General features: G+C 22.6%; 1 protein-coding gene across 7 annotated transcripts in view; it reads left to right on the forward strand.

The window, feature by feature from the left end:
• The window catches only part of LOC102672345 (acetylcholine receptor subunit alpha-like), a 277309-nt gene that overhangs the window by 2515 nt on the left and 259597 nt on the right, over positions 1 to 15197 (forward strand). For 5 of the 7 annotated variants that reach the window (XM_006615784.2, XM_006615785.2, XM_031510520.1 and 2 more), the window contains one exon: positions 6315 to 6603. In XM_006615784.2, the coding sequence (XP_006615847.1) occupies positions 6400 to 6603 (204 nt within the window). In that variant the 5' untranslated portion in view covers positions 6315 to 6399. Of the gene's footprint in view, positions 1 to 6314; positions 6604 to 15197 lie in introns of those variants that run through there. The other 2 variants (XM_006615787.2, XM_031510523.1) reach the window with 2 other exon arrangements.

Consider the following 15197-nt stretch of genomic DNA (forward strand, 5'->3'; position numbering starts at 1 on the left):
TTACAATATATTTTTATATTGAAAAAATTTGGAGATAATATGAAATTTAATTTTTATGAATAAAAAATTTAATTTTTCTGTTAAATATATGTAAAAAATATATGTATTTAATAATTTTACTTATTATTATATAAAAAAACATAAGATAATTATGTATAAAAGTTGATAATATTTTTGATATCTATGAATGCATAAAATAAAAATATATCATAATATTTAAATATACTATAATTTATCAAGATAATAAATGAAAATTATATTATTGAAAAAATTTGAAGAAAATTTCTTAATTTAATGCAGATATTAAAGTGCCGCAGAAAATTACATGCGCTTGAAACTTGTTCATTTTTATTTTTTTATTATTTATTTGTTATACTAGAACTATACTAGAACTATAGTGGTTCATGAAAATATTTAAGAGTTATTTTACAAGAAAATTCATCTAATTCGAAAATTCTGATTTTAATGAAAATTTATACATTATAAAAAAAATATATTACATAGAACAATTTTTTTGTTGATGAGAAATATCTTTCAGAAGATGAAATCAATTCCTAAAGTTTCAAAATTGTCAAGTTTCATATACAATTTTGTTTGAAAATTTTTTTTATATTTTCCTTTATTAAAGTGATACTTCGATAAAAAAATTGCTTCATATCCAATCCATTGTACTCTGCACAATCAGAAAATTCTATTAAAAATAAAAAATTGCCAAAAATCAATTTATATTTCAATAAAAAATAAAAAATCTTCGAATATTTTTTTGAGCTATTGTAAAAAAATGACAATGCAGAGGAAAATAGTCAAATATAGAATAAATATGGAATATATATATTGTTTTTCGAATTCTTGCAAATCAATTGCAAGAAATAAAAGATTTTTGTAGTTTAATCACATATTTATGTTATATAAAATTTTATTTTCATTTTAAAATAATTTAAGTTTATAACATTATAAATAATTATCAATATTAAAGAAAGATAAATTGAATTAAATGAAATAACTATCTAAATATAGAATACTAATAATAAATAACAATATTTTCATAAAAAACAAACAAAAAATTCTTCTTTTTATTACAACATTTATTACAAAATTTTAGTTATATGTTACATTTAATAATATTTAATAAAATGAAATTAAATAAAAAATAGTTATTTGTAATAAATATATTAAACTTTGCACCAGCTAGTTGTTAGAGTTAACGTACATATTAGACACATGATCTATGTTTGTTCGGACCATTTTTATGGCTTCAACTGTTTTTTCTTCATTCCATAGCTTTTGCTAATGCTTCGTTGCACTGGATTTCTAATAATAAATAAACTATAACAAAAAAATGTAATGTAATTAATTAATTAATGTAATTAATTAATAGAATTATAAACACATCAATATTTTATTAAAAAAAATATATGTAATTTTATAAATATTTTATATTAAATATATTTGAGAACTTTAATTTTCAACGTTTCTAATTTTTTCGATTGATAAATCACAGCAATGCACAATTCCAAATTGAGTGGAGCAATTCATAACTAATATGAATTCATACTAATATATAATAATATTTGTCAAATATTCTTTTAAGATTCTTTTAAGATTCTTAACCATTTTACATTATTATATATTATTTCATATTATATATTATTTCATATTATTTACTTTCCTCTATTATTTTTATTTAAGAATCTCCATTTAGCAATCATTTTATCATCTTCTCTATCTATCTATCAAGTAGTTATTCATGATTCGATATTGTTTTCCCGTTTACACGAATGCTAATCTATAGTGTAATTTGTAAGTGAAAAATGCACGAGTTGCCAGCTTGATATTCAAGTGGAAAATCCATTGAGTTAATCCTAATCCCAGCACCGATGAGTGGTTCACCTGGACTGATCAGACTACCTGCATAACGATCGTTGAAAATCGGATTAAATGCTGTCAGGTATAGGCTTGAATTTACATCCAGCGGTTATCTCGTTGAATTGCAACGTACTTTCCTCTAATGGCCTTTCGCGAAATACGCGAATCAATCAATCGCTTGCCAACTCGCAATGTAGCACTCGGAAATGACGAGCACAACACTTCGTTGTCCTTTAATACCGCTTAAATTCTTATTTGCTTCATGATAAATTAACCGTATTTTCCTTTCCAACCTTCGTTTTCATTCCATAATCTTTCGCGATAATTGTTTTCAATCGAGGAATCATTCATTTAAGATGTAATTTAGAAAATGTTAATTCCTATTGCGTTTAAGGTTAAGTTAGATTATTGCCATTGTGGTTTCTAGAAGATTATCATTTTTATATATGGAGTGTTTATTAATTAAGAGGTAATTTATGCTAAATGTTAATAAAAATATTCAAATAATATATTATTTATAATTAAATAATATTAAAAATGAATGTAATAGCTAATATATATATATTAGGTATTTTTAACATCTATTGTTTATTTATGACTGTTTCAATCTAACTTAGTTCGATCAAATTGTTTATTTTTATCTTTCTTAGTTTGAGAATTCTTAAGATTGAAGAAAATATGTAAGATTGTTATTAATATATATATATATATATACATATAATATATAGAATTGTTTGTATTTTCAAAACAAAGTTGAAATATACGAATTAAAAATTAATTTAAATTAAAAAAATGATTATTCTGTATAAATTTGAAAATAATAAATCATTCGTGCAGATTGACAAATCATCTTTTTTTTAAGTATAAAAAAAAAAAAGAATTTTAAATAACTTAGATGATTATAGTTTTTCTTTGTAAAATAATTAATGTAATTATGAATGGCGTCCAAGTTGATTCCAAGTATCATACCATTGTGCGAAACATGGAAATTTTATTATGGCGCAGATGCATAGCAAATGGAGCAGTCTTGAAACTTAAAGTAAGCTGCACGACAATATTAATAGCTTTTTAATGTCAGGGAAAATATGATTACCGCAACTCTCCTAATATACATTAACGCGAACCCGATGTGCGATAAATTAAGTTATTTAAATTATATTCTAGAGCGTGCTAGGTATCTAATTTTGTACCTTTCAACGATAGGCGAAGGCGTATTTTGTCTTTCCTTTTAATCTCACTCGCCCTTCCATCATTTTATTTCTCTTCGCAGCACGAAGACAATTTTCTTCTATCTCATCTTGTGCTTCGTTTGAATCGTCATTGGAATATGATGACATTTTTATTGATTTTGACGAGTATAATATAATTCTCATTTTGAAAATATCTTAAAATCTATATTTACATTATAAATATAGATTTTGATATAATAACATCTTTATATAATACATCACATACTTTGCCGATAAGAATAGAACAGCTATTGAGATTGTGTTTGCTGCTCTTATGTTAAGTATGCTTTCCTAATTAGTTGGTAATCTTTGATGTATATATAGTAAGTAAATAAAGTTAAGTATCTTTAATAGATCTTAATGTATTCGCTTCTTATTCCATTTTGAATATTATTTTTAATTTATTAAGTAATTATTAAGTAGTAAGTATTTTTAATATTTTAATTATATTTTTTTAGTATTTTATTTAATATATTAAGTATATTATTTTATATATATATTATATTATTTATATATATATTTTAAGTATTTTTTTAATATTTGGATGATTTGGAGAAATATATTTACCTGTTATAATTGAATAACAGATCATAGTAAAATATTTCTCTTATTACATTATTTATTTCTTAAATGACATATTATGTATTAAATTTAATGCATTTATAATAAAAAAAAAGAAAAAGAAATTGTAAATATTATTATATAATATAATATTAAAAATATTATGTATATAAATATACATTTATTCGTATTATAAATATTAATATATAAGGCATTAAAAGAAGTATAAGTAGTATAAGTCAATATATACGACTCTGTCAGTCAGTTAAATCTCTTAAAAATAATCTTTTTTAATGATCTTATAAATAAAATATTTTTTTTGTGTATTTCATTTATAAATAAATTTTATATATTTTCTTCTTATTATGGATTGAAATTTAAAATTATTTATTTTAATATTTCTGTTTGTCTCTCTCTCTCTCTCTCTCTCTTTCTTTCTTATTTTTGATATTATTTTTTATGAGTTTTCAGAGATATTTGGGATAAAATTTTTTAGATCTTAAAAATGAAACGTTTTAATTTCTGAAGATAAAGCGTTCAATTGAGATAGTTCATCTAGTACTTTTTTAGCCTGTGCCGTGGCCAATAAAAAAGATAAACCATTCGATAGTTCTTGCCAAGTTTTTTTCACTTATCCTGTACGAGATTTAAATTCAGTTTATCTCATAAAATATGAGAATAATATTTTCAGAAAAATGTTGTCAACATTCTCTACCGGAAAGTTACGGATAAAAATCGATGATATAAAATCATATTATATTACAAACACACCATAAATATTATAAATAATAAATTGATAGATTTGTCTATTTTTAATTAGTTATATATATTCAATTAATTGTCTGTTTTATAGTTATGTATGTTATACTATATGTTAATATCTAATAAATTTATAACTTAATTTATATTTTATCAGATCATTTTACAAAATATGCACATGCACTTGTTTAAGAGACAAATAATTATAGGATTATACATATAAGAGATTCTAACTATTATGTGGATTATCTTTTGATAATACATTATAATATAATGATGCAATATAAATAGATATTATAAAATATTTACTTTATATATATTTATATAAATATTTATATAAATTTGAGGTTTCATTATTATTTTATTGTACAATACATATTGTTAAATATACATTCCGATGTTATATTGTTATATTTCATTGAATATGTAAGATCAATGAAATATCTTCATAAAGTGAAGATATCGATACAACCAATATCATTGCAACGCTATTTAAAGGCATTGGAATTCGTGCATTTCATAGATACTTCAATACATTCCACGGTTAGATTGATCGCACACCCATCATACCAATACAATCTGGAATCATGACAATTCAGATAATTGGAGAAATACTCTATATCTGTTGCCTATCTCTCTTGTCTATGAATCTCGTCTAATATTATTGAGATAGATATTAGATATATAGAACAGTTATTATTTCCAATCTAAATGTATATTCATTTTTGAAATTTTATTGAAACTTTTCTCTATAATATATCTTTACAAATATATAAGTATATTGTTTCGTGTATATAATTATTAATTACTGTAAATATAATAAACTGCATAGATTAATACTATAGGAAACATAAGATTTTATTTCTAAATAAAGGTGGATATTTATATGCAACGATATAATATAAATATTTATAAAACCAATTTAATTATTCTATTTATCTGAAAATATAGTTTGCTTTTACATAATATACAGCGATATATACGTATACAGGATGTTATAATATATTCATCAAAATGGAAGTTTAATTTAAATCAATAGAGGTTAAAAATATTGATTAAGACTTATTTATTAATTTTACTAGATAAAATAAGACTGTATTATTTTTGTTATTGCATTGTGTTTCATCTAACGCAAAGTTTCAATTGCTTATAATTTATAATAAATCCATATTTTTATCTTATATTGTATTGTACCAATTTTTGTATTCGTTTTAGAATTGATTGATCCAAAAATGCCTCACCAATAATATTAAAACTTTGTACATATTGCGAATGTTTTTAGCCACATAGTCATAGTGTGAAGCACAGTCCTCAAGAATATCGGGGATATCGATTTAATACTGGAGGAGCGAGAAGCGTTTCCGGCACTCTGTATCTAATGTCATGTTTCTTAGATTGTTTCTGCCTATTGTATATCGTTGAATATCGTTACGATTAAATTAATTATTGTAAATAAATAAATAGTTAAGGAGCTATTGTGTAACAATATTTATTACATTTATTTCAATAACGAATTTATTTCAATATACGAATCAATATATTATCCATCGTATTTTTACATTTATAATATTCGTTTTGCCTTAAATAACAAAATTTTCTTTTGTTATTTTTTATCCAACAGTCTACGCAATATGACATTGTCTTCTTAATTGTTTGAAATTATCTTTTAAATATTAACTATAAAAATATATTATTATTTTCAAAAAGAATCAATACAATCAGTATTTAATATTTTAAAACGATTATATTTTTAAATATAAGTTGATATGAGTTTTTTCCATTCTCGAGATAAAATATGCGTTTTTTTATTATGAAACTTATGAATTTCTACAAAATTACAATTTGAAACGCAAATTGTTAAAAATCTCTAGAAATTAACGCATTGTACGCATTTCACAGATTCGTGGTCCGCGGTTAGTGTACCCGAGCGGGGGCTCGAGGGGGACTAGTGCGTCGGTCATAGTGGAGGAGACAGGGGTTCACGATGCCCCCCATAATAGGGGAAACGTTGCGTGTATGGTTCCTCTCGGCGTTGGTGGTTCATGGTGCTGTCGCTGGCAATCCGGACGCGAAACGCCTTTACGACGACTTGCTCTCTAACTATAACAAACTAGTGCGCCCTGTTGTGAATACCTCGGACGTGCTACGCGTGTGCATCAAGTTAAAACTCTCCCAGCTCATCGACGTGGTGAGTAAAAATCTTATTCTTAAGGCATCGATTCAAGTAATTGGATTTAATTTATGGCTCGCACAATTTAACATCAGCGTTATAACTTAGAAATTGGACAAGGATTGAAAAATTAAATCGATTAAAAGGAATAAAGTTTGTTTAAATAATAATAAATTATTCAGCATAATTTTATTTTCAAATTTAATTATTCGTTAAAATTTTGTTACCATCTCTACGTATATGAGCTATCGATTTAAATCCATCGATGCATCGATCGTAACGTTCGATGTATATAGCCTTTACTAGTTTTATTCGTAGCTTGTGGTTTCTATAAGTAGAATAATATCGCGCATTAGTGTCTGTGCAATTAATTTCTCCATAATGATATCGAAGAAGTGAGTGTTTACTTCTTCTCAGAGTAAAGAAAAATTGGAAGAAAGTTTCCTGTCGGCTGATATGCAATTTATCATGCATATAATCGGTCGCCAACGAGAGGAAACGAGGAATCGTGACGATGTCCTGTGGTTAAAATCGTACATAACATTTCCGTATTTGGGTTAAAATGGATAGATACGATTATTCGATTACACGGTTATTATGTCATCACTCATCGAAATGAATTTAGTCGTTGATTGTATGATGTCTGGTCAGTGAAGACTAACTAAATATTGAAAATTGATTGGAAATTACGTGACGTTATCCATTATTGCGTAATTTTTTTTTTTTTCAAATAGATTCCTTCGTAACTTTTTACATATTTAGGTTCTGATGATGTTGAATACGTGATGAATAATTGTTCCTTTTTTATTAATTATTTTATAAAATGTACTGGATTCGTAGAATTTGTTGTTATATATATATTTATTGAAATTATTTAAGCCGTTGTATTTTGTTATTATTATTATTAACAAATTCATTAACATATATCTTTTTTAACGAATATTGTTTATTAATTTTTATGAAATTTTGTTTTGTATTTAATTATGAATAATTATGCATATTGAAAAGAAGAATTAACTATATTTTCATACTTTCTTATTTTTTTTATATCGTGTAAAATTAAAAATAAAAAATAATCAAATTATTAATATAATAAAATTAATCAAATTAATGTATTCAATAATGTATTTCATTCTAATAACAATAATATATTTATTAAATTTTAATATTGAAAACGAAATTAAAGTACAGTAAAATATTTTATTATTATTTTCATTGAATCAATATATCGCTATAAATTAAAATAATAAATAAATAAATAATTATAATGATGATATTAATGAAAAAGATATTCTTAATATTAATAACGTCATTTATACCGATTTTTTATTCAATCTTATTGTCAATTTCCATTATACTTTTATTTCTTGTTGGAGAAATTAAATTCGCAGATTATCTAGATTGCATGATCTCTAGTATTCATTTCGTAATAATTTTCCACTTGAATACGATTTTCATAATTCACGAGGATGAAATGCTGCATACCAGAGGTTTTATCGGGGTTTAATCGACAGGGGGAAGTCAACCTATTTACTTTTCTCGATACAAAATCACGAATCTTCAAGATTTAGATACTTTCACTGATGAATTGGTCATAATTTTTCGACGAAAAATGTCGGAAAATACTTATAATAAATATTAAATATAAGTTTATATAAAAAATAGAATTATCTTTAATAATAAATAAAAATATATAAAATGTTTAAATCGATCTTAAATATCTCGAGAATTATCGATAATAGTTCTGTAGAATATTTTAGATAAAAATCTAATTGTTTTAAAGGACAAATAATTTGATGTAAAAGATTTTTTTTTATGTAATTTTTTATGTAAATTTATAGACGATATTTGGATGTCAATTTTATATTTTTAAATACTATCTTAACGTTTTAATTAAATGTAATTTTTTAATTAATAACACATGAATGAATGACTTCGTAATTTTTTATAAACATTGACTGACTGTATCGATTCATTGATTTAAAAAGATAAAATTGATGCTCAAATGTTCTATATATGTCGAAAATATCTTTTACATCAAATTATACGTCTCTTTAAATCATTAAATTTTTATCTAAAATATTTTTTAATATTTTCATTAACAATTTCTGAGATATTTGAATGAATTGATTTAAATGAATTTTTCTTATACTGTTATTTCTACTATCAATTAATAACATATTAAATAAATTAATAACATAATAACATAATAAATAAATTAATAAAAATTAATAACATAATAATATAAATAAATTATCGTATCAAGTATATCATACATCAATTATATTATTGTATAAATTTAAATTTATTTTTCCAGCTAAACTAGATAGAATAATACAAATAAAAATAAGAAAAAAATTGTTATATAAAATTTTCTATTAAGCAACATTTTAATATGCATACAGCAATAATATTTTTTTCTATTTTTTCTCTGTATGTAGATTATACTTCTATAATTGATTGAAAATAACTATTATTATAGATTAGAAAAACAAATAACAATCAAAACAAATAAATAATTACATTTGTTTTAATAATACTTGCAAAATTAATTTCACAGATTAACCAAATTAATGTTAACGAATTAATATTCGATTATTTTAACATAAAACGTGTTAATTTATTAAACGATCAATATAATGCTGAAAAAATTTAATGGTTTCTCGATGCTATCGTTGACAAAGAGTATCTCGAGAAACATTGAATGCGTCGAAAGGAAAATAAATTGCGGATCAAAGAAGAATTACGATCCTTTTATGAAGTACTAAGTTTGAAGGAAGTCGCAGAATTATTTCCATTAGCATGTGCCGGTTATTCGGATGGCGTGGCAGCAAATTGCGTGGCTGTATGCCACATATATACGTGTAAATTCTACAGCTAGATTGCGTGGTTTCTGCTTGCTATTACGTCGATTTGAGGAAAGCATTCGCATGAGTTCTGATAGCTTTCCTTGGAATTTTCCTTCCCCTTTTCTTCAAACTTTGTGTTAAATTATCCGATTTTTATGCGCAACTTCAACATTTAAAATTCTCGAAACGATATAGTAATGTATAAACAAGAAATTGATGTGATGTTTAATAAGGAAATTATGTTACTTCGTTTTTATATTTTTTTAAAGTATAATATTAATGAAATAGATTTTATGCAAGTGTACAAAATTCAATTTTCTGTACAATAGATGATTTATACGAAATTTTAGAATTTTTGTCACATATATCTGCTATATTTTTCTATTTTCATATTTTTTTGAAGAATAAAGCCAATCGATCATTTCTAACTATCATTTCTATCTGTCCAAACAATGTACGTATTAAAATCATTTTTATCATTTGTTTTATAATTTATTGTATTTTAACAGAAAATAGGTAAAGAAACGAAATTTGAAAAAGAAATGTTTTATTATTAGACAATTCTAAAAAGGGGTTTTTTATTTTGTATATATTTTTGGGATATTTCGCTCATATTAATGTAAATAAATTTTATTAAAATTAATTTTAAAATTTTATCAATTGTAACAAAAATTTGGAAAAAAAATGTGAATTTATTAAATTAATCATAGATATAAGTAAAAATTTAGAATTTCTGTTCCACATTTAAAAAATTAAAATGAAATATAAAAATGTAATTAACAATGTTTGCAAAATTTTCAGTTATTGATGAAAAAGAAAATTATCACGATATTGGAAAGAATAAAGTATACATTTATTATGCTCTGAACGAACATTTTACAAATTAATTTTTTCGGATAAAATATAACAATTTATTATTAAAAATATAGAAAAAATTATAATTAGCTATTGTAATACAAATAATAAATAATATCAGTAAAATAATTTATATATTTTATATTACATCTTATTTTTATATATATATTTGAATATATTTTCACATATATCTTCAAATTTTGAAATGTTATAATTACATAAACAATTTATTAATATTTAATATTCTTTTAACACTTAATTTGCATATCTCCATTTCGCTGTCAAAGTGTATAAAATTCAATTTTCTGTACAATAGATGATTTATATGAAATTTTAGAATTTTTGTCACATGTATCTGCTATATGTTTCTATTTTCATATTTTTTTGGAGAATAAAGCCAATCGATTATTTCTATCTATCCATCGAAACAATGTATGTATTAAAATCATTTCTATCATTTGTTTTATAGTTTTATGATTTTTGAATAGAATTTGTATGTTATTCATACATTTTTAAATTGATTAAATATAAGTTAAACATGTTAAAAAATGCGAAAAGTTTTATATTCCTCCCATAGAGAAATTGGTAGTTCACTCTAAAGTTTCACGACTTTGTATTTCAAGTTTTGTAGAAGTTTCTTCGCAGTATGTATTATCATCTAAAATTTACATATTTCTCTACTTTGACGAACTTTCACAATAACATTTGATTTATATGAATTTAAATAACAGTGAAAATTTATAATAATAAAATTCGAAACAAAAGAAAAATTGTTAAGGAAAGTTTTATTATAAATTTATTTTTAAAAAATGTTTATAGTTCAGATGCTCTATTAAATTTTCCACTTATAAAATAATTATTGATGCATCATTAACTAGCTTTAGTTTGATTAGAAATGAATATTGTTTCGACCTTAAAAGCAGCTGATTTATTAAATTATTATATTTATTCAGTATACTTTGGAATTATTATTAATGAAATCATATAATAGATTGAAATTATTGTTTTATTATATTTTATGGTAAATATTTGGAATTCATTTTTATATATATAAGTAGAAAGAACCCAAATTTCTAAAATATATATTTATATACATATGTGTTCTTTTTTAACAATTTTTTTTTTGATAATTTTCAAAAATGAAATTTAATCAATTATTATTATTATTATTGTTATTTCATAAGAAAACAAATATATAAACGTAACATATAACATATAACATTGTTTTAGTTATTTATTATAATTTTTATTATTTTATAATTTAATTTATTAATTTATAATTTATTAATTTATTATTTTTAAGATTGTTTTAAGAAAACAATTTTATTTTATTACATATAAAAATTAATCTATCGGTGTGCGATTAAATTAAATATAAATATTAGTTTCTAAAAGATTTGTTGCATATCTGAATATAAAACTTTCGAATCTTGAATAAAACAAATAATATACGATGGAATTCCATTTATTGAAATGAAATTTTAATTAGTAACCGAACTAATTAATTTTAATTGGTAACCGAAACCTTATCGATTGAATTTACTTACCTGAACGTGAACTCTTATTATGGGAACTGTTTTTTCCCGAATTCAAAAAAAAATAGAAATATTTTTTCATATATTAAAAAATTTCTAATGCTTGAAATTTTATATTAATTGTTATTCTTTTACTCTTTTGTTATCTATTATTTATTTATTTATATAATTCTAAAATTTATAAATATATAAATTAATAAAAATAGCATAGGATATTAAGAAATTTTACATAATTTATATCGTACAATTTAATGAATTTTATGTTATTAAATATACATGTATATAATGTAGTATAGTATAATTACAAATCTTTTTATCTAAACTTTTATCTAAAACTATAATATATAATATATAACTATAATATATATATATATATATAACTAGATATGATTTTTTTTTCTTTTAAATTAAATAAAAATTATAAAATTAAACAATACAGAAGATAATTTTTATTTTAGGTGCAAAGAAACGAATTTTGAAATAGAAAAAGAATTATCTTCATGCTAAATAAAATTTTAATATTAACTATTAAGTATATTAGTTTTTTGTTATTCAGATACTTTTATATAGATAGAAAGAAATATTTCAAGTAAATGTTATTAAATAATATTTAAATAGTAGAAAATCAATATATATTCCATTTAAAAGATGGCAGCAATGATTCTTCCATTATTCTGATATTTATTCCTAAAATTTGTATTATATATCTATTATCCTAAACTATAATAATTATAATATAACTTCAATTATACTATTTAATTTAAAATAAAATAAAAATAATCAATGTCAATATCTACAATAGTTTCAAAGAAATCAGTTATCTACACATCCTATATATTATATATATATATATAGAAAAAGAAAGAAAATTTAATTTCTAAAGTTAATTTCTAATTTCAAAAAAATAAGAAAATTCGTTGAAGATATTTTCGAGAAATTCTATGGGGTTTACGAAGAACATATCAATCCACACACGTTCACACAGAACTATTTATGATGCTGGCAAGGTACTGGGAAGCTCTATTATCACGATGATCTATCATAGCATTGTGCTTTATCCTCGCAATATATGGGCCAGGTATTCGCAACACGAATGTGTCGTCGGAGTTGAAGTTCTCGAGGACTGCCGATTGAATTCCATTAGAGTTCATTAAAACGTATTACGAAATCCCTATGCTGAAATGATCCATCGATCCTGAGTTAAAGAAGTTTATCAAAAGAAATAATTGAAAATGTAAAGTCGAAAAAATATCTATTTCTAAACAGAGATGATCAAATTATGATTATATATATATTTTTTAGTGAAATTTTAAATACGAGGTTTGTTTTTAAAAGAAGAATTATTTTTAAAAGAAGTTCATAAATAAAAAAAAAAAAAATTCATATTTTTTCACTTATAATTTTTTCTCTCCAAGTCAAATTTGTTACGAAAATCTTACGTCATATATTGACGCATATTGTTTTTTGCTATTTTTATTTTCAATTGCTGAATATGAATTGGAACAAATTCAAAACATTGGAAAAGTTGATAAATAATTTTAATTTTGTGATTTTTTTCATTTAATTTTTAATTTTTCATTTAAATTTTCATTCTATATTAAATCATTCGTCATCATTTTTGATCCAGTACTTTTTCATCATGTTCGTTTATCTTTCTTAAATAACACCATTTATCATAATTATATTTATATAATTATATTTAATAAGCTCTCACAAACTTATCTATGAATTTTAGTAATACTACTGTTTTTTAATAGTAAAAAGAAATGGATAAATATTACAAGATTATTAAAATTATTTATTACAGCTCTCATCATACATTATTCGCGGTAGAAAAGAAAAAAAAATTAGAAAAAGATATTATATAATTGTAATTTTCCATTTCTATTTTAAAGTGCACTTACTAAAAAACATCCCTCATAATTTAGGTTAATAATATTATTCATATTAAAAAAATAAAAAATCATATTAAAATCAAATATTTTATTTTTGCAATTAAAACTATAAAATTACTATAATTTTTCAAAACATCATACATATTATTATCGGTTAATTATTATTATTCGATATTTTAATGAAAATACATAATATCTCATTCACTCTTCATTTAATTTTCAATTAATCAAAAAATTTCCAGATCGTTAGCTTAACTCAACAACTGTTGCGTAGGTTCTTATCTCTTGCGCAGTAAAACAACAAAAATTGCGTAAAAAATCTACAACATTTGCAACAGATATATAATTAACCAATGAAGATAAATTAATTTCATTAAATTGTCATTTTGGAAAATTCATTTAATTTAGTTAATTCAAGCATAATTCCATATTCCATTAAGGCACGTAATTTCAATTTATATTTCCCGACATTTATGTAATTTGAAATACGATGGAATAACACAATACTTACATATTTATATTTTTTTATATTCTTTATATTTATATTTCTTTAATAACACTACAATAGAAATTTTACAATAAAATATCTTGTAAAATAAATATAAAGATATTTGATACTATTTAATTTTTTAAAACTATTTTTATCGATAAAAAATAATGTTAAGAAACAAAAATAAATACTAATTATTCATTTTCATTAGATTAGATTCGATTTCTATACATACACATACAATTCTTTATATATCTCATTTGAGTTCAAGTTCAAAAAGTTATCAAAATCAACAATATTTCTATTTCATATGGAATTTTAAGTATGTAGATTATATGAGTTTTATTTAAATCTGAATCTTTTTATTAATGGAATATTATTACAGAGAGCGAAATGTTCCTTAAACTTTCAATATTATTTTTATTTTTTTAAAATAAGCATCTGAATACCTTTGTATTGCTATGATGTAATTTATACTTACAGAAACACGTACGAAAACTTTTGTAATTGATTGTATTTCTATTCGTTTATTCAATATTAATATATCAATATCTTTTGATACACGAAATAATAACAAAAATAAATACAAAAAAGTAAAGAAATACAAAAAAGTAGAGAAAATGCGATAAAAAATTACTCTCAAGGGAAAAAGGTTAAAAAAAATCCGCGGAAATTTATTCGGGTAAATATTTTGTTTCACGATATAAAAATCTTACTTTATAGATGCAGTTTTCGCGCGTATCATAAGTTTCTCTACGAGAAATGGATACTTGATTCTCAACGAAGGAAGGTTTCCTTGACAAATAGTTGACAATCTAGAAATGCAGGTGCGCATTCGTGATACTCGCAGTAACGTACCATATACGTTAGAGAACTTTCCCCGTAACTATTGTTCATTCAGCTGACACGTACGGAAAGCGTTCTTTGTTTATATTTCCCTGGACAATTTACTCTCTCTCTCTCTCTCTCTCTCTCTCTCTCTCTCTCT

Source organism: Apis dorsata, unplaced genomic scaffold (assembly GCF_000469605.1).
Source record: "Apis dorsata unplaced genomic scaffold, Apis dorsata 1.3 scaffold_235, whole genome shotgun sequence".
Taxonomy (NCBI): Eukaryota; Metazoa; Arthropoda; class Insecta; order Hymenoptera; family Apidae; genus Apis; species Apis dorsata.